At 35.7% G+C, this 25195-nt stretch overlaps 3 protein-coding genes across 14 annotated transcripts in view; 1 reads left to right on the forward strand and 2 right to left on the reverse strand.

The window, feature by feature from the left end:
• Positions 1–826: 826 nt before the first annotated feature.
• Positions 827–8753, reverse strand: LOC128210872 (probable ATP-dependent RNA helicase DDX17). Of its 2 annotated transcripts, none has more exons than XM_052915229.1 (13): positions 8582–8753; positions 8208–8454; positions 7913–8009; positions 7582–7715; positions 7109–7316; positions 6455–6615; positions 6128–6300; positions 5791–5901; positions 5272–5333; positions 4929–4988; positions 2737–2970; positions 2426–2522; positions 827–1808 (listed from the first exon to the last, which is right to left on the reverse strand). In XM_052915229.1, exons 1-13 carry the CDS (start codon positions 8635–8637, stop codon positions 1256–1258), a joined length of 2193 nt encoding a protein of 730 aa, XP_052771189.1. In that variant the 5' UTR covers positions 8638–8753; the 3' UTR covers positions 827–1255. The 2 variants fall into 2 exon arrangements, with proteins under 2 accessions (XP_052771189.1, XP_052771197.1); XM_052915237.1 differs by having other exon boundaries at positions 1670–1808; positions 2407–2522; positions 8582–8752.
• Positions 8754–8965: 212 nt separating this feature from the next.
• LOC128210890 (exosome complex component RRP46-like) lies at positions 8966–11825 on the forward strand. 2 transcript variants are annotated; one of them, XM_052915247.1, is made up of 2 exons: positions 8966–9074; positions 11106–11825. In XM_052915247.1, exon 2 carries the CDS (start codon positions 11109–11111, stop codon positions 11769–11771), a length of 663 nt encoding a protein of 220 aa, XP_052771207.1. In that variant the 5' UTR covers positions 8966–9074; positions 11106–11108; the 3' UTR covers positions 11772–11825. The 2 variants fall into 2 exon arrangements, with proteins under 2 accessions (XP_052771207.1, XP_052771213.1); XM_052915253.1 differs by having other exon boundaries at positions 8979–9058.
• A 996-nt stretch (positions 11826–12821) lies between these two features.
• LOC128210810 (rho GTPase-activating protein 44-like) overlaps positions 12822–25195 on the reverse strand; it is a 34469-nt gene continuing 22095 nt past the window's right edge. Inside the window, exons 13-18 of one of the 10 annotated variants that reach the window (XM_052915183.1) lie at positions 24687–24766; positions 22705–23463; positions 19495–19771; positions 18653–19074; positions 17395–17423; positions 12822–15249 (exon numbers count right to left, since the gene is read on the reverse strand). In XM_052915183.1, coding sequence (XP_052771143.1) covers positions 15244–15249; positions 17395–17423; positions 18653–19074; positions 19495–19771; positions 22705–23463; positions 24687–24766 — 1573 coding nt within the window. In that variant the 3' untranslated portion in view covers positions 12822–15243. Of the gene's footprint in view, positions 19075–19494; positions 19772–22704; positions 23464–24686; positions 24767–25195 lie in introns of all 10 variants that reach the window. The other 9 variants (XR_008257168.1, XM_052915219.1, XM_052915191.1 and 6 more) reach the window with 9 other exon arrangements.

Below are 25195 nucleotides of genomic sequence, written 5' to 3' on the forward strand. Positions count from 1 at the left end.
AAATCCTAGTATGCTGATGGAAATGTTTTTAATTGTGGTGCAAATCTAACTAAAAATATTTGCAAAATAGTGGCGAAAGTGTTCTGATTAGGTACTCGCCCAGTACCATTCGGAACTCCTCGGCCATTTTATCGAAAATAAAATGGCCGAGGAGCTCCGAATGTCTAATGTACATGTATTTAATTATATTGACACAAGACAAATCAAGTTAATGTTTAATGTTAAAGGGGCATAACTAGGACTTCTCAGTGTTTATACCCTACATACTCAAATGCAACCAATGCATCAGATTGGACAAGAACTTGCAGTAATATCTTTCAGATGCATTTATTTTGTCAATTGCAAGATAAAACCTTCATAGGATAGCACTTTATTGGGTGCTCCAGAACTGCCGTCATGATTTCAACAACTGAGATGTTTGTAGGCACAGATCCTTTATACCAGGTAGGTCTTTGCTATTGATCAATGTAACTTTTAGCCCAACTGTTACTCCACTTAATAACAAAGTAGCGGCAACGGTCGGTTTTTTCTTTTAATCAGTTCAAGAGTTAGACATTGGAGGGATTTTAAGTATAGCAATAAGATTTAAAATCTTCATGATCAAGGGTGCAGCATATGAGGTCCAGTTGTAAAACCGCAGTTCTTAGTTATCTATAACCCGTGTAATTTCGTTGGGTGGAAATGTAGGTTCAAGTCCAAATCAATATACAGTTTCATTTTTACTCTGTAAGAACATTCTTGTACAAAAATATTCAAAGCAATTGAACTATGCTTTCCTAACAACCAACAGCTTTGGCCTATAGTTATAAAAGAAATCAACATGACCAAAATTTCACATTTATTTACGTTGTAACATTTATTATTATACATTTTAAACGACAAGTTATGACTTGGTCCTTTCCATCAATTTGGACAATCACAGTCATGGAAGCAAACTAAAACGTTGATAATGTAATGGGAGAATGACGAATGATTTAAAAAAAATAAAACATGATAAAGGGGTATAAAACAACAGTGGGGCATCATGGATTATGAAACAATAAATAAACATTAACCATGCAAGACTTGTGACCGAGACCACATCGGAAATATGCAATATTCACAAAAAAGTTCACTTCATTTCACACATGTTCTCATTGTACTAGTCACACATGATTTATTACTAATAAAGACAACATACTGCAAAACACTGGAAACGTAGTAACTTAAATTAGGCAGTGTTATGTTTGTAGAGATAAAAACCAAATGCGTCTATTTATTGCCTCGGAGGGGGTGGAGGAGGGGCACTAGGCCCGGCATTCATCCAGTTGTTGTACATCATTGGGTTCTGTTGGGGAGGCTGCGGAGGAGGCTGGCCAAAGTTAGGTTGGGGGGGAGGAGCCTGGAAGCTGCCATTCATGAGAGAAGGAGGGGGACCACTTGGGTAGCCGCCACGGCCACCACTATGAGCCGCATTGCCACCTCCAAATTGATTAGCATTTGGCTGAGTATTTCCAAACGAGTTCTGTTGAGGGTTACCAAACTGGCTACCCTGGGTATTTCCAAAGCCTTTTTGCTGGTTGTTGCCGTAGGATCCTGACCCCTGATTAAAGCCCCCACGTACAGAGCTTCCTGTGCCCCGCCCCATACTGGAGGGTCCAGCCCCACCACCACGACTAGACTGACCCCCACCACTGGTGTTTCCAAAACCCTTAATCTCGCCAACCCCACTGCTGTTACTACCAAATCGAGAAGATCCACCGTCGCTATTGCCCCGATCACTACGGCCGCTGTCAAACCGGCTTCCACCACTGCGATCACTGTCAAATCTGCATGAAAAGAGAGCTTATTTATAACTTTAATTAGAAAATAAATAACAATAGTCTAATTATCAGTGACTCTTCTTTAATGAATTATTAACATGAAAAATAAAAGGCTTTGATCATATTTTTTCAAGCTCTAATCCATACAACAAGCAATGGGTTACAAGGCCTTGGCTAGAAGTTGATGGCAGCTAACCAAGTAATATTGTTTTTCCAAATTTCATATCAATACAGCAGAACAAAAATTAGATTTTAAATTCTTAAAATGATCAAACATATCAGTAGTTAATACAAAGTTAACAGTTTGAGAATCTTGATGCTTGTGATTGACATTGAAAACGAGACAAGTGGAATTATGTGCAAGCTAGCAATAAATTAACAATCAAAGAAGCATGTGAAATGGTGAGATGGTAATACAATCAAATGTCAAGGTGAAACCATCAATTTATAACTTTCCAGTTGATACATATTTCTATACAGAATCAAGCAAGCAACACCTATCTTGGCAAAAGGCTATATAAATCAAGAATTACAAAATTAATGATTTCACAGCACTTTTGAAAACCCTTCCCCTCCAAAATGCCTATTCCAAAGAGCTCCCCACCTAATAACCGGACATGTACCTCGATCCTCCCCTGGCCCCTCCGCGACCTCCAAACCGATCCCGGTCTCCAAACCTGGAGCCCCGGTCACGGTCACTTCTACCTCCGCGGAAACGTCCTGAAACAAACACACAAATGCTCAGTTAACTGCAAACACATTCATATTAATAGTGAAGTTATTCTTTATTAAATTCTAAAAGAATTTTTTTTTAAATTATTCAAGCGCTGGAAATTTATATCTTAAACCAAAGAAAACCAAACAGGTCACCTCAATAAATAACCTTTGTACACACAACAAACATAAAACAAAGGCGTAAAAAATATTTTTTTACCTCTTCCAAAGCCCCTGGCGCTATCAGCAAGCTGGATGAGTTTGGGATTGACAACCTGCTTCGCCTCCTGTAGCACTTCAACGAGATCCCTTGCCTGTTTTACATTGTTGGGTGTGAAGAATGTATACGCTGTACCACTGTGGTTACTCCTGCCTGTACGTCCTATACGGTGCACATAGTCCTCTGACGAATTTGGGTAGTCATAGTTGATGACAAATTTAATGTCTTCCACATCTATAGAAAGTTGGAAAGAAATAGTTAAAAGAAGAATATGAAATACATCTTCTGCCATCACCAGATCTGTAAAACATCAAAAGTGCATTATTTAATGCAGCATGCACTATTTTGGGTTCTCTGGCTAATCCAACTTGCATTAGATTTTGGATGTCCATATCTTTTCATACTTGCATTGTCAAATTATGGATATCTTTTCCAAGATTTTTTTTTTTTACCTTTAAAGGCAACTTTATATTGTGGAAGCTGCATTAGTATATAAAAAATAAGTAATAAAAACAGTTGTCGAAATTAGCACAAACCTGCAAGCATGCATGAAGTAGGAAAATGTTATTCTGGCTTGCCAAAATTACATTTTATATAGCAGGGCCTGCTGAATGTTTCGAGTGTTGACAACTTTGCTTGTTAATCCAAAAGACTGATTTCAACCACTCGTAGATAAGACAATACATTTATTACTTTGCCAGAAAACAACCCATTCTCCTTTCTTTAAAGATGATTCTGTAAAATTCTTGAGTCCTGCAAACTACCATGGAAACAAACTATCAAATGTTTTGGTAAGAGGCAACTTGCAAATGGAAGCCAAAATATCATTCCAGCACTTAAACAAGGCATGTTTACATTTATAGCAATTTATTCCTATATTTTAAAATGTTTTACTGTCCGTTAAAAGTTACAATTCTGAATACACATGGCTTATAGATGTATGCTGGTCCAATATTTTACACAACTCGCTCTTGCCTTACCAACCAGTAATGTACAGACAGCGTGAAGTATCGGATCCTGGATACTGCAGGGCAGGGCTCTGCGACATGACATCACCACAACACTGTGAGGGAGGGGCCCACTTATACCACATAGCTTTCTGACCAGTCAAAACCCCCCTTGTTCCATTTTTGATATATATTAATACCAGATTAGGAGCCAGCCAAAAATCCAGTTATGTGTTAAAAGTCACAGACAATTAAATCTTGTGAAGAAAATTGATGCATATTATTATTAATATCTTAAACATACTTGTAAACAGAATCCTTAAAATAAATCCTTCAACAAGTGTGTCTGTTGTGCAAACTCTCTGCATTAGTACTTTGGGCATGACAACCTGTTTTCTAATGCAAGTTGGTTGCCCATGCGATGTACTAGTATTGCACAGAGATGGTTTTTAAAAGTAAGCACAGACACCAGCAAAAATATTAAGCAAAACAAAAAGTGAGCAGTCTGAAAATCAAAATGCTGCCCATTTACTTTTTGAGTTTCAAAAAATCCTATAAATCTGCTCATTTTGAACAAAGATTTATCAAAGTCAGAGTCAATCTCGCAGTCTGATTTTCAAACTGCCCATTCAAGAAATAAACAATGGTAAAGATTATAAATGTTGCATGGACTATTTTATTCATAACAATCATTAAACTTCATTATCTGTGACAGGAAACTGGATATTTAATCATCAGAAGGAACATGACCCTTAACCAGTATAAATATTACATTATGTTTTAACGTCAAGTGTCAACAAATGCTTTGCTCCAAGAGCTCTCTGCCTCTTGACCAGTACTTACATGAAGTCCAAACAAGAGGAATGCAGAGAACAAAGCTGCCACTTGACATTTTAAACTCAATGACTGGTCTTGCTGGGGTCAACTCTTGTCCGGGCAAGAGCTTTCCCCACTGTTAGGTAAACGATAGTTTCCCCCTCTATGCCTCCCTCAAATCTTCCAGTCCTGTCATGCCGACGACGAGCCATCTGCCGCATTCAAGCTGTCTTAATCAAGCTAAATACAAGGAATGGAAAACAAAACATTACAGTTACAATAAAAAACAATCCTGAAACGAAACAGCATTTCCTTGTAGCTTGATTAAAATATTTTCGGTTGAACTTAGTTCCATTTTTTTTCTGTTCAATTTTACACGAACACTCAATGCACTGGTTCAATTTGTCAGAAAGAATCGTCTAAACAAACCTAATCCACGTGATGCGACGTCTGTAGCTATAAGTAATGGAGTCTTCCCATGTTTAAACTCTGAAAAAAACAAGTCATTAAAATTACACTTTTGAATTTACAAATGCTAATTTTTTACATATTAGATTTTTAACTACACCATTCAAAGTTAAATATTGACCGAGCCCTGCTGTAGTAGACCCATATTTTGCTTGTTTCAGTAATGTCACTAAATACATGTTGCATATACATTTTCAAGAGGAAGTTCCGTACAAATGTGAAGAAAAAAAATGGTATTTAATGTCCATCATGTTCTGGTCTTCCTCATTAACATTTGATGAATCAAAAAATGCTTTCTACTTGCCTTGTAGAACCCAATCTCTTTCTGGTTGTGATTTGTCACCATGAATGCACAATACCGGCCACCTGAAAATAATTTCATTAAGAAATTGAAAAACAAAACTCTTGTTACATGGTTTACATGAAATATTCAAGCCGATTTGTTGGATGAATTATCTTGATATGCATCAGTAAAAGTAGTAAATATCCAAAGCATTTACATTCTAGCAACAGGCAATACACTGAACCCAATTTGAAAAGGCAAAGGGAGACAAACACAATAATAATATGGAACCCTATCTGTAAAAGTTGTCTCCCTTAAGTATACTAAAACAAGACTACACTATTTCAACGGCTGGATCTGGCTAACGAGCTCTCATGATTTCGACCTACTATGCAAGTTTCCATCGAGATACAATTAAAAGTGAAGACTATATCAGAGCAATTGTTTACAGATGGACACACACACACTGCACCATGGCACATGCACTTCTGACCTTTGGCCAGTAGAGGTAAAAACTCATAAAATCCTTCTAAGACTCACCCATCCCTCTTCATCCTCCTAGCTAGCTCATCAGCCTTGCGCTTTGTCTCCACAAACATGAGTGTCTTGTTCTCCTTCTCTTGCATGATCTCTTCCAACAGTTTCATCAACCTGCGCACACAATAACATATCATAGTTAGTATATCTAATCAAGCAAGTCCAGCCGTGTCCTATAATTGCTTAAAACCCCTAAGATATTGCACAGGCTTGACAAAAAGTTTCAGATTTCAATACGAAAAAAATGATTTTAAGAAGTACTAAAGACAATTTGCAATAGCATAAAATGATCTTGATTTTGACAATTATTTGATTCAAAACCATAAGAAACACAACATACTTGAGGTCTTTTTCTGTCTCCTGACAGACATCGATGATCTGGAGAATGTTGTGGTTGGCGTGGATCTGTAGGGCTCCAACATTCGTTTGTATATAGTTGGTGAGGAACTCTTCAGCCAGCTGACGAACCTCTTTTGGCCAGGTAGCACTCCACATGAGGGTCTGTCTATCAGGCTAAATAATTGGAAAAATACAAAAATTAATTAACATTTTTCAAACTAAAATGTTAAACTAAGTGACATTAAGATAATGTTTCTACAAATTAATTAACAAATTACCTCGATACTTATTCTACATAATGGTTTAAAAATCAAACCATGGCGCTTACTCTGATTTGCTCTATGATCTTTCTAATTTGAGGTTCAAATCCCATATCCAACATTCTGTCAGCCTCATCCAGGACTAGATATGTACATCGACGTAGATTCATCTTTCCCATCTCTAAAAAGTCTATTAAACGTCCAGGGGTGGCTATACAGATCTCTGCTCCTGTAATAGATAGAAAAGATCAGATTTCTGCAAATTAACAACAGTAACATCGCCCCAACGTGTTGTATTCTAAATGTGATTGCAGAAAGGAGTATTCTATTTGTGATAGTTGATAGCGAAATTGGCATAATTGTCCCCATTCATCTCAAAACCATATCAATTGATACCTTTTAAGCAACAAACATATCAACATATTCATGAATGGCACTATATAGCTTACTTTCCTTCATATTGCAGTCAATGCTCCTCAAAAATATATTTTTTTATCTGGGTAGGGGAAAATATATACTTTTTCGCGAATTGGGCGTTATATCTTTTGGGCAAGGATTATGTCATATTTCTAGCATTTTTCACAGGTAACTGTTTAATTGTTCTAAGAAAAATCAAATGTGGCAGTTTCCAAAAGGACTCGCAAAAAGGGAGAAAAAAACACACATTAACTTGGTGTCAACAGTTTTGTAACTTTACAACTTTATTCATCTGGTTAACCTACCTCGTTCCAAGTCTCGAAGCTGTGGGCCCTTTGGTGAGCCACCATATACACAGGCATTTCTGATGCTGGAGGATGTTCCAAAGTCATTACAGATCTGTTGCACCTGTTGGGCCAACTCTCTTGTGGGTACAAGAACCAAACAGATAGGTCCATCCCCTCGCTCTAGGTAAGGTTGATTGTTGATATGAACGATTGATGGTAGTATGAACTGTGAAGAGAAATAAACATACAACATTTTTTTCATAGCATCAGTTCGCATCAGTATTTCAACTATTGAAATAATTATATTAAGAGATTAAGTCAGTAAACTTTTTGCTGCGCCTTGAATTGCAAGTCAAAGAAGCCAAATTATTTAAATTGTCTCAGTGCAAGATATAGTTATCTACAAGTTTGAACTAAAATAAAATCCATCTCATCATTTTTCAACCAACTGTCACATTTAGCATCATCTTTCTACCACAAAATATACTTACAGCAGCTGTTTTTCCAGATCCGGTCTGTGCTATGCCAACGCAATCGTTACCCGAGAGAGCAATTGGCCAACCAACTGACTGTATGGGTGTTGGAGCGGTCCAGGACTGTGTGTGAATGTTGTTGATCACATAATCTGAAGAAAAAAAATTGTATTTAATTGCTTTTAAAAGGTAAATTTTTTTAGCAGTTTAAGACAGAAGAATTATTGATATGATTTTAAACTGAAATACTTGCTCAAGCTGTACTGAAATATTTATATTTTATTATCATCCATTCATGCAAATAAAATAATAGGCAATATTTTACAAGTCTACATTACTCTTGTTTTACCTGGGAAGTTTGCCTCTTCAAATGTAAGTATAGGCTTAGGTATATTGTTTCCATGCTGCGTGATCTGATGTGTTTCAAAGAAAGCTTGTATCTCCATCTGAAATGTAAAGAACACTTGATAACTTGCCATTCGAAGCACTATCCTGTATTTACTAAAATATTAATTGCAGGGATGGTTGCAATAAATGTGCCATAGATATATAAGAAATCTTCTAATCAAAGAGTGACTTCCAAGTCTGCCAATGGCATTAGCTACTTTTTTTTATAAGATCAAATTTTAGTGAACAAAACTTACTGGAGATCTGTTTGTGACCTTTGGATGTTCGGCGTAGAAATTCTTCTCAAACTTAGATAGTCTCATGCTATCCCAATTTGGCCTCCTGAGGGACTGTCCTGGCTGGGATCCCTTCCCACCTCGCCCGCCACCACCGAAACCACCACCGCCAAATCCCCCACCGCCTCGACCACCACCGAAACCCCCACGGCCCCGGTCATCTCGCCTTCCAGCGCCAAAAGAGCTAGGTAGTCCATGTGAGCCAAGACTGAAACAACAAAACAACAGGAATATAAATTGGAAAAACACGTGAAAATTATATAACTTAAAACGTAAAAGGCTACGATCCCGGATTCTACTTTCTTCATGAATTTATAACTATTCAAAGCATTTACCCGATTTTTCTGTCAGATCTTCCAGATGATCCATTCATTCGGTCCCTGTGTGACATGTTGGTTCTTAATTTGAATTAATTTAAATCAGTATTAAACAAAATATCACAAATTTTCTTCGTCCTCAACTGGTCCTTTATCTCGAACACCACGCTATGAATTCCTTCCTTCACCCGATGACGTCAGGACTGAAAATTAATCCGCAGTGTCTGGCTTGTTTCCTTTATTAAGAATGATTTACTTAATATTATAGTTCAAGAAACATGTATTTATATTTCTTTTTTCTAAATGTGCAACAAACCGTATTGTAAACGATGCTCACTAAAGCCTGAGTGACACTTTTAAGAACTCGTTTTGACGCGTATTCTTAATGATAAATGTTAACAGTTTTCACGCTTCCGCCGCGTGACAAACACAATACGGTAGATTAGACGAACCAAAAGAGACCATAACTTTGCAATTGCTGTCGGTTGATTACTCGTGAGATTTGTTAACAGTAATTATATTTGTCTTTGTGTTCATGTGAAATAAATTTAAAAACCTGTATTCTAGTTGATGATTTGCAAGAAATCATGGTTAATAAAATTTTAAGTGTCGCTAGCATTTCCTTGGACCATCTTGCAATCAAATGAACGATTTCGGATAAAAGCATTCCTTAAATCTTCTTTGTTTAAAGTGGTGTCATTGTAGAAATCGTTGATGTACTTGAAGAGCGATGTTCTTTTTAATATATACGTTGTTCACAAAGTTTCAGCTTAAGATTTATCACCTAGTATAACTATTAAGATGATTTAATGAAATATAAAAAAAAACAATTTTTAGATATTAGGGGTGATCTTAAAAGTTGAAGACATGGTGTTAAAATCTTATTTACAACCATTGGCTGTATAAAGCAATTGCAGTATTTGTTCCATCATCATTTTTCTCAATTTACAACAATAATGCACCAGACAATTGTAACCACGGCCCCCAGGTCCGGGGAAAAGCGGGGACTTTGACTTTCGGTCTAGCCAAGCCCGGGCAAAATCCCTGTCCTGCGGGGACGAACTGCTGGTAAAAACACCGCCAAATGCCTCCGCACCCCAGGGACCTTAGGTAAGGCCCATTCCCTGCTATATTTGGCGCGAAGACAAAACCACTGCATTCACCCAGCATTGCGGGGCCACCTGGAAGGTAAAAACACGGCCCATTTCCACGGTATACCCCTCGACCTGGGGGCGCCGTGGTTACAATTGACTGGTGCATAAGTTGTTTAAAGCATAAATCATTTGTCTGTCATGATATTTTTTTTAAACCATATGGAACACATAAGAAATATCTTTTAGAATTATTCCTACATTTTATAAAAACTACCTCTTTCATGTGCATCCCTAGAATATAGAAATAAATTGCATTGTTGGAGAAAAGTCGTAAAAGTTGGTGTCAAAAACTATATTTATGATAATTATGGAGTATCATTGGCACTTTCCCTCTGTTTTAAACAGAATTAGATGAATTATAATTATTTTAATGAATTAAAACAAAATACTTAAAACTGTCACATCATTTTTGTCAACATTGTTAAACACTTTATGCAACATGTGTGATGATTGTTATCCTGATTAATTAATAATTGGTGATGTATTAAGAGTCCACTGAAATACTGTGAATATTCAAGGGTGATGCTGGTGTGACATTGTTCTAGATTCCACATTCATGACCTTATGATATTGAATTTTTTGCATAGTAGTGCAACGTTCAACCTAGCCACAATAATGCGCGTTTAGGGAACTTTTTTAACATTTGGATATTTATTTTGTTCCCTAAACTTAGAGTTGCAAAATAAAAAATCGTTGAAGACTCTGAAGCGGCTGTTTATGAAATTTTGCATGCATATCATTATCAGCAGAAGACATTTATGTTTAAAATAAGGCATTATATTATATTCTTTCTGGTGGTTTATAGAGATTTATCAGTGAAATAATAACAATAATTCACTGTTTCAAACAGTGGAGTAACAGCTGGTATTTTTCACTGTTTCGAAATTTTAGCCACTCTCCCTTCCAAATCAAACGTTAGTGCACTCAGGGCTGGGCCAGTTTTAACCACCAACATCATTTCTCAAATGACGTTATGTTCATATATACAATTTGGTGCTTTTCTGAAAAACTACCATTACCTGTCATTTTACATCCTTTGAAGGATTAGGTATTATAAAAGAGAACTTTATTTATTTCAGTGTAAGATCACTATTTATTTTACCTTGTGAACACCAGAGATAGAAATTTCTCTCATGGCTACGCCACTTGTAAAATATAGCTGTCAGTGCATACTTTGTGAAATATATTACGATCTTACACTGAAACAAACAATCTCCTTTATATTTTATTTCTCGAAATGTATGCAGTCAGTGTCTTTCAACTCCTGTATTATAAGACTCATGGCCTTAAATTTGATAGCAGAACAAACCTTTTTTTTTTTACAGAAGTATAACATTGTGATTGTATTTTTCCCAATCAATGCTATTAATGTTTTGTTTTCTTTTCAGAGTATGAAAATGAATGAGAATCAGTCTGTACCTCATTTGCGGCCAATGAAGTGTGAGCTTGGCCAACTGACGAGACCAGATGGATCTGCAACATTGTTTCAAGGAGACACATGTGTAATGACAGCTGTCTATGGGCCAGGGGAAGTAAGAATGAACAAAGAGTTGATTGGTCAAGCTACTGTGGACATTGTGTTCAAACCAAAATCTGGATTACCTGCATGTGCTGAGAAATACACAGAAGTGACGTTGGCCAACACATGCGAGACTGTCCTGCTAGCTTCTCTGCATCCCCGATCTGCCATTAATCTCACTGTGCAAGAAGTTCAGAATTCTGGCTCGTTCCTGGCTACATGTGTTAATTCTTGTTGTTTGGCTCTTCTCGATGCAAGCATGAATATGAATGCCACAGTGGCAGCAGTAAATTGTTGTATCACCAAAGAGAATGACATTGTAGTTGACCCTTCTTCAAAAGATGAGGAAAACAGTCGTGCTTCCTTAACTTTTGTATTTGAGAGTGTGAAAAAAGACATTATTACTACATCCGCACAGGGACAGTTTTCAGCTGAAGAATTTCAAAGCTGTTTAATTACATGTAGAGAAGCTACTGCATCTGTTTTTCAGTTTTATAGGGACACAATTACCCGGAAATTATCAAAGTGTGTCTGAAGTCAATGTAAAATTTACATTTTATGATTTATCTGTATTAAAGTAGGAGGAACTCCTGTGTCTTGTTAATTTTACTACAACATTACAGTCATGCTTAACCTTTCCATGCCATGTCATCTTGTTTTTAAGGTGGGCATATCAGAAACGCACTGCCCGTCTAGCTCAATTTCTTTCTCTTGTATGGACAGACTTTATCAAAGTGCTTTTTGCTTATTAAATGTTGTGGTAACTAATTGAGTGGAGACCATAGTTTTGACAACAAAACCAACCATCTAGTTTTCACCTGGTTTATATAAGCCAGTCATTTCACATCATGGGATCACTCTGACATCGTTTGAGGGAGACGTCAAAATCAAACTTGAGCCGATCTCATTCAACCCTATTCCAAGCTTTGAGACAAAGTAATTGTAATACAATGTAATGAAATGCTTTTCTTTAATATAGAGGATATAACATTTATGATAATTCAATAAGGAATTTTTTAAGCGAGCTTTCTAAAATTGATAAAAATAAGCCATGACAAGTTTTTGTCAGTTTTATTAAACAATCCTGTTCAATTTGTTTCATATTGAATGGCCATGAATGACATTTTCTACTTGTAATTATATCATAGATATTAATTTTATGAATTGCAGTCCTAGATAATTCAAATATCGCTATATAGCAAGCCTACACTAACTTTGAAATCATAGGTCAGAGTGCAAAGGGCTGTGACACAATTTTAACATCATTGTTGCTGAACTGATGTTAAGGCTGCATAAAATTTCAGTGTAAAATTAAAATTTTATTCACCTTGTGAACACCTCAAGACCATACCGCTCTGTGTCAAAGTGACGTATACATTTGGTTTGCACTTATTTCTTTGAGCTTGATCGAAATCTGTTCCCTAGGTAGAAATCAGTACTGATGTAAACTTTGTGAGGTGATACCCTAGTAGGGTCAAAACCACAATCCTATGTTGTGGAAGATGGACACTTATACCACAACATCACTCACATCACCACATTTGTAATTGTTCTTGTTAAACAAGAAAGAAACTCAAGATCACTGTAATTTGTAAAAGCTATTTAATTTCAAGTATGTAAGGAAAATTCAAATACAAATGAATGGATAGTTCCATGTTAACTTATTAGACTCATCTAACATATCAATAATGGCAAACAGAATCGTAACAAGAAAACAGTCAACACAAGTCAATACAATCTACATTGTATTAACACAACATTTTATGTGTCATAACTGAAATATTTGTAATAATAATAATAATAATAAAACATTAGCAGAGTTATCAAAAAGTTCATCCAAGAAAAGTGTTATTTTACATGAATTGAGAAGTTTCATGCAGTTTTTATGTACAATTCACCTGCTTAAACAGACTTCCCTTAACAAAAACTTCCCATGAAGTTTCTGTTCATCAATTAGCACATAATAAATGTTTACATTTTTTTTTTAATTCTCATCACTTGTATCAAAGCAGGGTGAACAAATTTCACATATAGACCAACCCCATTCTTGTAAAAAAATAAACATCAAAGTTTTAACAATCTAACTTGGTAGCAAATAAATAACGCACTGTTCTTTGCCAGTTTATGAAAATGCTGCCACAAAACAGTTTCAAAACTTGACATTGAACAGATTTTCTTTACCCCAGTACATAATTCATTAATGAAATATATAAGTTGTGGCTTTATAAGTTAATAGAGTGATAGTCTTAAATTGCCAAACATTGCATGGAGAATATAATTGTGTAATTGAAATCACTTTCAATTTAATATAATTATTTGTGTATTTCCTGTACAATCAGCTTATAAAGACAAAGCTATTAAACTAGCACATTAATCGTTTAAGCACAATAAAGGGTCAGATTTATGTATTGACAAGAAGGCTTCAGTTTTCTTGACAAAAACATCCTTACCAAAATCATTACAAAACTATCTTTAATGAGATGATAGTGTTATACAAACAAGCAGGGTGAAGAAACCATTTCCTATTGATTATCCACATCAATGTTACAGTTTTGTAAGGCAAAAAAAAGGTAAAAATTGCACTATTGCCCAAAATGACGGAGGTACCAGGGGGCCGTTTCTTTAAAGCATCTTGATTGTAATTTCACAAATCTTAAATCTATAGGAAAGTCACATTCAGCTAAAATTTATAATTTGTTTTGTTTGCTAAACTGTGTTTTTTACTTAAATACTGGCATAAGTTGAGCACTAACAAACAGAGAAAATGACTAAAATTTGGAATTATTTTTTTTAAAAATTAACAAATATTGAATGAAATATGAAACAACCCCTGACTGACTACCATAACATTGTCTTGTATGTTTGATTAAATTTAGTGAAATATAATAAACAATTCATTTGATGGAGAAGCACAATAATGACATAGTAAGCGACTATTGCAAAACAGACAAACTTGTATGTTGTTAAATGCGTTTTAAAAAGTCTGTATAAGAGATATTCAACACAGGGGAGGGTGTTACACCCCTCTCCATAACAAACACTCCTTCATTCTCTCCGCGTTTTCATAACACGCCCATGGCTACAATATTCTGTTACTACCTGTGGTTGATTTCTTAAACATTATGGCGACATAAATGAAGAGTAATGAAATGGTTCAAGGGAGGGGAGGAGGTAGTTAAGCCTCATTTATAGCTTCCATTAATTTAATTCCATAAAAAAGAAATGCTGAAGAAACAAACTCATTCAAATTATGGCAATGGCCGTAAACGTATCTGCATCACATCATAACTGCATCACAACAAAGTGCATTATGCTGATATGGATAAATGAAGCTATGGTATGATTAAACGCAACATGGAGTTGATAAAAGCATGCAAATGATCCGTTATAGCCATGCATCTTCACAGTTTAAAAGAAAGTTATTTATTAACAAAATACTCAAGAATACCGTGGAGTGGACGCAAATGCTCATCTGTTTTTCTTCTAGTCAATCAAGGGGCATAACTCAACAATATTAAAGCCATCAAGTCTTGTTTTACATGTCCAAATACTCATGGGCAACATGTGTACCAAGTTTCATTTGAATATCTTAAATGTTTTTTTTAGAGTTATATCCAAGGCTTATTTCTTTGCCGATCAACTTGTTCTAGAAACAGATGAAAAAAAAATATGCCTGAATATTCAAAAAGGTCCTGCATCTTTTTTAACACTATTTTGAGCCATTCTATGCCATTGTTTAATAGGAAGTTGACAAGATCAGTTGTTGTACATATCATAGTTATATAAAACTCAAAAGTTCTTCTCCATACCTAAAATGAAGACAAGTTTTATTTAAGCTTGTTTTCATATGAGATGTGAATAGCTAAAATAAAATTCTAAGCACTTGCTACAGCAAGAATGGAATGAATCAATACATGTTTTAAGTCCTAGCAAAGCTGGAATGCTATCTCTTTGGCGGCACTTTCGGTGGAACAGATGGTCGCCTACTTATGGAAGGCCGGAATTGTTCAACTCTGAAAAGCAAGCAAACACACTTGACATGCCACTACCAACAAACTTCTGTAATACAGCAGGAGATTTCAATTGTTTGTCTTGAGATATTTCATCCATCATTAGTTCTTCATTGTTTTTGCAGTTCACTACTCTATTCAACAACTTTCAAGGGTTAGAATTAAAGGACCTTGTTCAAGTTTTATAGTTGGATGTAAAAAATGCTACATGATAATATTTCAGCTCTGATATTAATATTTATCTAAAACTGACCGAAAATTCCCAATTTTTCCGAAGAATGTTAGTTATGGTATTGAAAAAGGATAATTTAGATTTTGATTAACAAAATTCTGTTTGAACAAGTATCTACCATGCAGATGCTGTTAGTTATTTGTTAAAAAATGTAAGAAAAATAATTCAACTACATTGAGTTTCACGATCCAGACCACTGGTATGAATTTCCACAATCCAGACCACCTGTATAAATGCTTCACTCTCAACTGTTACAATCCATAATGAGTCAGTGAAAGATGAAATATTTTTTAAAAACTAAACTTTTCTTCTTTACCTCCCTTGACTTAAATAGTATGAAGAAGTAAGCATACCGGAATATATGTTTAAGAAAGTGAAAATCAAAATGAGCAAATTATAAATTACGGATAATCAAGAATGGAAAGTCTAACAACGATCATTCAAAAATGAAGAAATGCATCAAAAACATCACAAAAAATTAAAGGAAGAGTAGAAAATCAGGTAAGAGAGGACATAACAGTGGCTACATGAAAGCTTGGTACAGCTCTGATCCAAGCAAATTAAGCATTCAAGCATTTACATGTATAAGGTTAGCTCAGTAGATGTGAGGCTAAGCTAATACCTGTTGTTCAGTTAATAAGCAAACAAAATAGGCTTTCAAATCCCTGTACAACGTATAACAAAATAATTAAATGCTAAAAAAAATCATTTAAGTTTGGTTTGCAAAAAATAAAATTATGTTAATATTACCGTATGAGCCTGATTTTTTTGAGAAAAAAAAAATACAAATAGGAAACAGTACACAATTTAAAAAAATAAATATACAATTTCATGTAGTATCATTAATATAGCTAATGTAAGAGCACCAGTTGACTCTTAAACTAAAATAATAACAGGATAGAAATGTGCACAAAACTGACTTCATAAAATCACCACTCAAAGATTACCACACCAATGCTGTGTATCAAAATTTAATAATTATTTTAAGCATACCATACATTATATCATGGCATAATTGTATTCAATAAGTTACCCAAAAATGTACATGGTTACATGTTAGTATTATAAATATTCCAAGAAAGAAGATACTTTAAGTGTGTAGGTAAGTATGTACACAAATAATCGTGAAAGTAGTTGAACATAATACTGCAAGTATAATTTCCCACAAGTTTTCCCAAGGTGATCCAGTAGCATACATTTATTAATAATATTTTACAAAGCGAAGCATGGCAATGAAATATCAGCTGTAAAATAATAATGGCCTGATTGTCTAGAACGATGTTAAAGTTAACAACGGGATAAACGACATCGTTGTTCACTTTCAAATTGCTGCTGCTCCTGTAGTTTAATGGATAGACAGTCATGATCTACAGTGTACATACCAGTGTTTAAGATGCATGTTTCAGCTGTACTTGTTTTATTTGAATATGTTTACATATCATCAAATATTTTAAGTTTAAATTTAACAAACAAAGTAGTTATTCACGTTGTTAACTTGAACAAAGTTCTGAACAATAGGCCCAATGATTAAATTCTGTAAATGTTATCAATATAAAAATGAGCTTTGCAAGTGTATACAAGCGCTTGTCTGTTTTTTAAAGTGATGAAGGGGCATAACTAAACTATTTATCAAAGCCAGTGTTACGGACCTATGCGCATGTGTACCAAGTTTCATGTGAATATCTGTAAAGGGTTTTGAGGTGAAGGCAAAAGTTAAAGCTGTAGTACAAGGCCCCTGACGCCGCCAACGCTTCCATCATAGCTACTGCAACCAACGCTTTGACAATATCTGGACTTCTGTCTTAAAAACAACAACAACAGATGAGGTAATAAAAGCTGAAGCATTCCCTGTAAAACTTCCGAGCTATGACTATAAATTCCGAGATCTAACTGCACACCATGGGTGATAGACTTACACAATCGGGAGTCAAAACAGCCTGAATCCCTTAAACCATAAAAAACAAAGTCATGCTTCAATGCATATAACACTGTTGAAATACAGAATGCCAGTAATACATCATTTATACACTCTATGTATTATAGATAGCAGGGAATTAGGTATAAACATTGTATTGTAAATTTCTATATATACATGTAAACCACTTTTTAAATCTTATTAAAATCAGAATAGTTAGAGATAGCCTACAAATGTTTGTAACTACAGCATATTTAAAACTAGGAAACATTATTAGAAATATTGTAAGAAATTTAACAATACAGGAAGCACATACAAACATGTGCTTTGAATATTACAAAGCTTCTGTAAAGAAATGTAGATAATAAATATTGACGACAATGGAAATGTAAAAAATGAAACTAACTATTCCTTTACAAGCATATATTATCATGACAAGCTACATGTACATATTTAGCAAGTATAATTCCACAAATTGGATGCATGAATTGGAAGGGTTGCCTGTATGCACAACCATTGTAATTCTATTTAAAGTTACCTTGACCACAAAATATCTAAGGGTCATAATGAACAATGTGCATACCAAGTTTAAGAACTCTACACCAATTTGTTCAAAAGTTATTTATCAGAAACATGATAGTGATGATGGCCCGGACATCACCGCCAGACAAAGTAATCCCTTCACAGGCACCACAATCAATCTACAGGCTATAATAAGCTGCTGGATGATTTTGAAGCAAGTTCATGTACATTATAAATAGAGAGTTTCTTCCAGCTTCATGAAATATATCTAATAATAATGAGAGAATGATGCAGTTTTAGGATTAAAGCCATGAAATTCTTGATATTTCTTTGAAATTCTTGATATTTCTTAAAACATGCCTCAAATTATCGATATTAATAAAAATGTATGTGTAAGGTCGGACATAAAAGCATGAGACAGAAAAACAAAGTATCACAATGACATCTATAGATATTGTGTGCATGTTTTGTACAGAACAAGTAAATGTAGTAAGTTACAACAGGCAAATATCACAGTTAGTTTTACAAGTGTGTTTGTTCTATAATGGCAGAATCTGGGGGTGGTGGCGGAGGCGGTAATGGTCGCGGAGGCCGTGATATACTTTGCCTTGCTAAGCTGCTAGATGATTGTGGCTTACTATCTGCAGTATTTGGTGTATATTCAGGCGTAAGCTGATTGTTGCTATTACTGAGAGGACGTGTGGTTTCATGCAGGCCTCCAGTATCCAAGGAGCTACCTGATGCAGATCCAGCCAGGTTCTTGTTGCCAGACACCTGCAGCTGGTTGCTAGGTATGGTGACTGGTGCCCCTGTGGATGCCGACCGTGTGTGCTTCGGAGGTGCCACAGGGGGAGGGACCTTTGGCCTATCCGGGTGGTGATGGGGTGCTGAGGAAGACAGGGAGGAGATTCGCTCTGGCGGGTTTGGTCTGCTGGGCTTATCAGCAAGCAAGGTTGTGGTTGTCTGCTCACTCTCTTCACGTGTGTTTATGTCTGGTTCTTCTTCCACCACTGGTGAGGCCTGTCTGGGCCAAGTCTTGTACTGACTGTCCAGTTTGAGGCTGGCTGTCACAGCAACTGAGTGGGGGCGTTCAGGAGGGGGTGGGGGTGCAGGTTTTCGGGTCTGACGGCGCTGAATGCTTGAGGGCTGCATATCTTCACTGTATAAACATAGGAATACATGCTGTTAGACTAAGTGACCCCTTCCCCAGTGTTATTGCTGAATGTTACATTGTCTGTCAACCTGTACATAATCCACCCTGTGAAAAAACGAACTCTTCCACTTCTTTCTCATCCTGTACATATTGTGTAAAAAGCAGTACTCCAGAACAAGAATAAGACCAGGGAATTTAAGATTTTCATCTACACACACCAGGAGAAAAATTAAGGCAATCATGCTCAAGTTCTTATTCTTGCATTATTTAATCAACTAAGATAACAGAAGCTATTCAGTGAAAAGAACAATAATAAGTTGTTGTTTCTCTGTATACTGACACTGTTAAGGTTTTGTGGATGAAGCATGTTAAGTTTACAAGTAGCAAGCAAACATAGGCTCAAGAAGAGATGTGTGAAGTGCCTACCTCTCAGCAAGAGGGGCACCAGCCACATTGTTGTTACTGGAAGCAGGGGATACAGAAGGAGACCGGGAACCATCTGGTGGGGTTACAGGGCCTGGTGGGGTCACCTGGGTCTTATTAGCAATTGCTGGCTCCTGATTGGCCGGTGGACTAGAGTAGGGCGTGCCAACAGAGGAACCTGATTGATTGGATGGGGTCCTGGCTAGAGGGTAATGCTCAGCTGAATCTGACGACATGTTCAGGTTAGAACTGCTCTCTCCGGAGTATTGAAAGTTGATGTCTGAAATATAGATACAGGAGATTAATATTATAATGAAACAATCACATTGCTATATATTGATCTTAACGAACATCTGGGATAAGAAACAACAACAGCAGTTTACCATAGGTACTTTAAATAATGCATTAACACAATTATGACAAATGTGTAAAATGTTTTCCTCTTAACAACTACACTTGAGGAAATATTGGAAACATTTGAACACAAACCATGAAGATAATCATTATCTGACATTGTCAATCTAAAATAATTAACTATGAGAAATAATTGTATAAATGTCTCAAACTTCCTTTATTGGGAAGCAATCACTTATATTAGTCATGAAATGTTCAATCAATATACTAGCAATATTAGTTGAAACATCAAATACAATTTTTGAATAAAATAATGATGTTAATTTAATGCAAACTGTCCACAATACATTCTCTAAATCTCCTCCAAACAACTAATTTAAGGAACTTGAGCCTATATTCATATCATATTACTGGTAATCATTTGATATGTAAATTTACACACCATTAATCAGAACACCGTTTATCCAAATTCATCATTATTTTTAATTTTATTTTTTGATCCCAATTGTATTTCTTCTTTGTTTAAATAAAAAAATTCCAATGAACCGAAATTGCTATTTTGAATTGATCGCAACTTCAAGGTCAAAATTTAGGCCCCCATTCAATATATTTCACATCTTTTCATCAATCATTGATTTGAACACAGTCATCTCATAGTTTTCAGACCATACTGTGATTACATACGGACATCTTTATTTTGGGTTGTGTATTGACAACAATTTTTCAACATACATGTATACTGAATGATATCTCAAACAAAATGCAACATTTCGTTAACGTGTAGCAGATATTGCAATCTTCACGACTAAATATTTTACATCACCAATAATTCGCAAGTGTTGTCATTTTCTAATATTGTTAATCTGAATTAAAGTTAAACCGAACTATTTATCTGAGTCCTCACGACTTCGGATTAACAGTGTTTAAATGTACTTAAAATACAGAATGGTTAGTGGGTTTATGGAGATTTCAAGCAAATTTGAGAAAAGATTTCAGGCAATGTTATACAATTCTTGATTTAAACCTCCCATTTGATTTTCTTGTAACATTTCTAAGAAAAAGTCTTTGCTTGCATTGCTGAAAAACAATGTCAAGTTCCTTTGCTTGTTGGTATGCATGCTGTTAATTGAATGGCAATGGTATGTCATGGAGTATACCAGGTACCAACCAGTTGTATAATATCTTTAGTCAAACAAAGAGTATAAGCATGAGGAAGGGAGGCATCAATGCCTGTCTGTTTGTCTCAGGTGACCAAGAGGCATACAGTGACAGAGTTGTGTCTTATACACACATCAATGTTTTGGCCCTACAGGAGAGTGACAGGAACATCCAAATGAAGAAGACAAACAACACATTTTTGTTGTTGTCGATTTCCCACCCCTGGAGAAAGGAAATTTGTCAAAATCCCTGGACTTGTGTCCAAAAATAAAAAAGGTTTGAAACAAAATTTGACTAGGTCTTTTCCTCAACTGGCAGCTCATCAGACCTGTAAAATTCTGCCTGTTGTGAATCAGTGGCTGCTTTGTCCCCTATCGTTTTACATGCCATCTCCATGCCGGGTAAAAAATTGATAGGTGCATTACTAGTTTAATTATATAATAATATATGCATATTATTGGTACTGGTAAAAGGTTTTTGCTCACTGTTGCTGACAATATTTATGCTTTGGAAGTATATCGACTTATATCATTTGAAAAAAAAACAAGCACATAAAATACTAATATATCAAACTTTTGTATCCTTAAAAAAAAGTTACAAACAAGCGCTACAGAGCAAAGGCCGATGTTTGTCTGTAATTTTTGGGTCGAAACAGGGGCTTAATTCAACAATTATTACAGCCAGAGTTACAGGACATGCGATACATGTGCATATTGTCTCTGGCACCATGACATTGTGTGCCAAACAGGGATGCCAACGCAAATGAAAAAAAGAAGAAGAGGAAACCAGTACAAAGTAATAATATCCCTATCCCATTGTATACGAAAAATCAATGTTTGTTTAGAGAAGATGAAAGCCATCAATTTATTTTTTTAAATTTTGTTGCCAAGATCAGCTGAAAAGAGGAAAAAAGGCATCCCTGGTTCCAAGGTTCATTTTTTTGAGAAAGGGTCAAGGTTAAAGATATTGCATGATGCTAATGACAACAACGCCAAGGCTATGACAATATGTGGCCTTTTTTCTTCCAAAATCAGACAAGCTAAAAAAGGAATAAAAAATAGGATTCAAAATTCTTCTGAAAGGCAAAACACAATAATTAATCAGCATTTACTAGCTCAAAGTAAAGAAGCAAATAAATGACCTGCATACAACCAGCATATCTCTCTCTATATATAAACACTACTTGTAAGACTAGCAAAACAAAACTAGGACACAGTTTCACCACACACCACCAGAATGCAGAAAGCCGATGAGGTTAAGTCAATGAAGAGGAGCAGTGAATCTTCAAGTTCATGCATCACACAGTCAGACAACAGGTCATGAAAAGGTCAGATCAGAGAACAGGTTTGGGCATAAAAAGAGTCATCTATTGGAATAAGTTATTAGTTCTTGAATCCAGAATTCATTGAGTTCATGAATACACATGTTTTTTTTTCAAGTTCATAGAGAGGAAAGACAGACCTTATAAGTTACAATTTCTCTAAACATAGGTTAAGTTCAAGCAAAGATACAAACCTTCTTTTTTTAAACCTCTGTTTAAATGTTTTCAAACAAATAAACAAACAAGACTTCACTGCAAAACATAAATTTCTATGCATTCAGCAGCAAACAAGGAAATAATTGGAAATGAAAATCTCTTGCAATCAAGGGTAGAAGAAAACTGGGGGCAAACACGACGCAAGCAAGATACCGAATACTGACCCTGATCTGACCTTGAATGACCTTGACCTTCTTTGCATGTCAGACTATCACCCTTCCCGCCATTTCCATTTGTTTGGAGCTTATCATCCCACATTGTGCGCACTGTGTTAAGATAGGATGGCCAATTTCCCCCATCATCAAGAGATTGAAGAGCGAATGCCGTGCTATACATTTCAGAATGCACATTCTGCAAAGAAGTAGAGCCAGGTGGGGGCTGTTTTGGTGGCAATTCTTTTGGGACTGATTCTGCTCTTGGTGCAGGAGCAGGGCTTTTCTTTGTGCTAGCCTTCTTATACTTATATCTCTCATTGGGATTGAAAGGAGTTATGACAGGGTTGCTGCGTTTGTTAGTAGGAGTTGCCGTTGCAGAGTTTGGTGTTTCACTAGACATTCCTAAATCACCTCTGGCTGTTGCATATTGATCTGCGCTACCTCTTCTCTCCAGGGTGTCTGCATTTTCATAATCCTTCATCTGCGGTGATGATTCAGAGAGGCTTGTTGAATCACTGGAAGATGAATCTTGGCTGTACTGTTGGCCAGATACAGGTCCTAGCACAGCACTGAACGCCGCAGTGCACACCTGACCTGTGGCGCTCTGTGACCTTAACCTATGGGGGGTCTTCACTAGCTGGGAGGTCATCGGTATGGCAACTGATTTGACCTCTCTGGAGGAAGGGTTTGGCCTCATGGGCACTGGGGGTTTCGTGGAAGCCTGATGCTCTGGGGCGCAATTCCTCTGGACCGATTGAAAATCCTGATCTACACAGATGATGAAACAAATACAGTTTAAAGTGGCTCAAGAAGCAAATGATATGTCCATGTTTCATGTATTATTAAAGTGCCAAAAGTGTGAAATGCTGTTTTATCAGAAAATGAAACAAGATCTCTAAAAACAATTTTTTTATTGACATTATTTGAAAAAAATCATCTGTACACGTAACATTCCCAATTCATCTTCAAAATATTTTAACAAAAAAATATTTCAGTAAATGTATATGAAAGTACGGTATGATGAAGCAAAAGCAAGGTGATTGAGACACAGTCACCCTGGGGATTTACAATATCTACACAAAAAAGGATTGAATTAATTGGCACTATGACCCTAAAGCAAAACATAAAGTCAAACTACACATCTACCAAAGCAAACAGTCAACATGGAAGTTTGGAGAGGGAATTGCTCACAGATTTTGTATTCAATGTTCCTGTGTTTTAGGCAGGATGTGAGAAAACAAACTTGAATACACAGTCTAACAGTACTAACATAAATATATCATACCAACTATCCATTTAACCAACGAGTACGCACAATTTGCAACTCAGAAAAATAAGCAATACAAACAATCAAACATAAATTTTTATAATTGCCTAGACTTTTGTATACTCTTGAAGTTCATATTGCATAAAACGTAAGAGGTTATGACACTCTGTGCTCTGATAACATCATATTGTCATTTAACCAATGCTATTTTATTATGAATTTGCAATTATCACCTATTCTTAAATACAAATATATGTTGGCAATTACCTTTCTAAAACACAGGCACAGATTTTATTAATCTCTAGTTGTGATGAAATTTTTTTTTTTTTTTTTTAGGAATAGATTTATCATATGTTCTGGCTGTATGAGCACAAGACAGCACACGCCTAAATTCCATGAAGCGCTCTATCAATCCTTTAATTACAAGATAAATTAATCATCCTCCTCGCTGATATTCTACAGTAAGAGATAAGTGCTTTAATGAGTGAAACTGTACATAACAAAAAATATTTTGAAAATGGTAAAAAAGTGTTCAAACTTAATAAAATTGCCTGTATTAAACAGTTAACTCCTACTTAAACAAGTACATAGTAAAAAGAAATTAGTCCAGTGTTTTGAAAAAATAAATAAGTAGTTATACAATATATGACACCAATACTGATCCAGTCAGCCTAGCACTACAACAGGTCAGGAACATCAGAGAAGATTTTGCTTGAACACCTACCCCCTGGGAAGAACCAGTCTGCATGCTGGACAATCCACTCTGTTATCAGGCTCAGAATCCCGGTGTTCATCATGTTGGGCCTGCAATACAGTTGGGCTCTGATAGCAGTGTCAATTTCAAGTTACAATACTTCAGCCTTGTGCTTGTCAGGAGACACTGTATCTGAAGTATACCTTAGTAACAATGTACATACTAGCTTTATGTTTCATCTTGTCATAATGTTAAATGTTGTTGTCTTGTGACCCAATATAATTTTGGTATCATTTGAAAGGGTAAAGCTTGTTGATTACATAGAGGTAAAATAAATGACTGACAACTCATTATAAATTCATTTGTTTCAATTCATATTTTTCTTGTCTATTTCAACCCAAATCGGTCATTAATCTTTCAATCATGCAACATATCATAGACAAAAAAGATTGATCAATGGTTTCAAGTGATAAGAAAATGCTATGGGTTATCCAGGCATCCAATATTCACATACCGTGTAGTTGTTCATCAGACGCTTT

This window comes from Mya arenaria, chromosome 2 (assembly GCF_026914265.1).
Source record: "Mya arenaria isolate MELC-2E11 chromosome 2, ASM2691426v1".
NCBI lineage: Eukaryota > Metazoa > Mollusca > Bivalvia > Myida > Myidae > Mya > Mya arenaria.

What these genes read in the sequence shown, in the direction of transcription:
- LOC128210872 (XM_052915229.1), bottom strand. Translation starts at nt 8,637, where the DNA reads ATGTCACACAGGGACCGAATGAATGGATCATCTGGAAGATCTGACAGA. An exon ending in AAGAGATTGGGTTCTACAAG is followed by an intron (nt 4,989 to 5,271) that starts GCAAGTAGAAAG and finishes TGTTTTTTTCAG; the next exon opens with AGTTTAAACATGGGAAGACT. An exon ending in CGCCAGGGGCTTTGGAAGAG is followed by an intron (nt 2,523 to 2,736) that starts GTAAAAAAATAT and finishes TGTTTGTTTCAG; the next exon opens with GACGTTTCCGCGGAGGTAGA.
- LOC128210890 (XM_052915247.1), top strand. Translation starts at nt 11,109, where the DNA reads ATGAAAATGAATGAGAATCAGTCTGTACCTCATTTGCGGCCAATGAAG.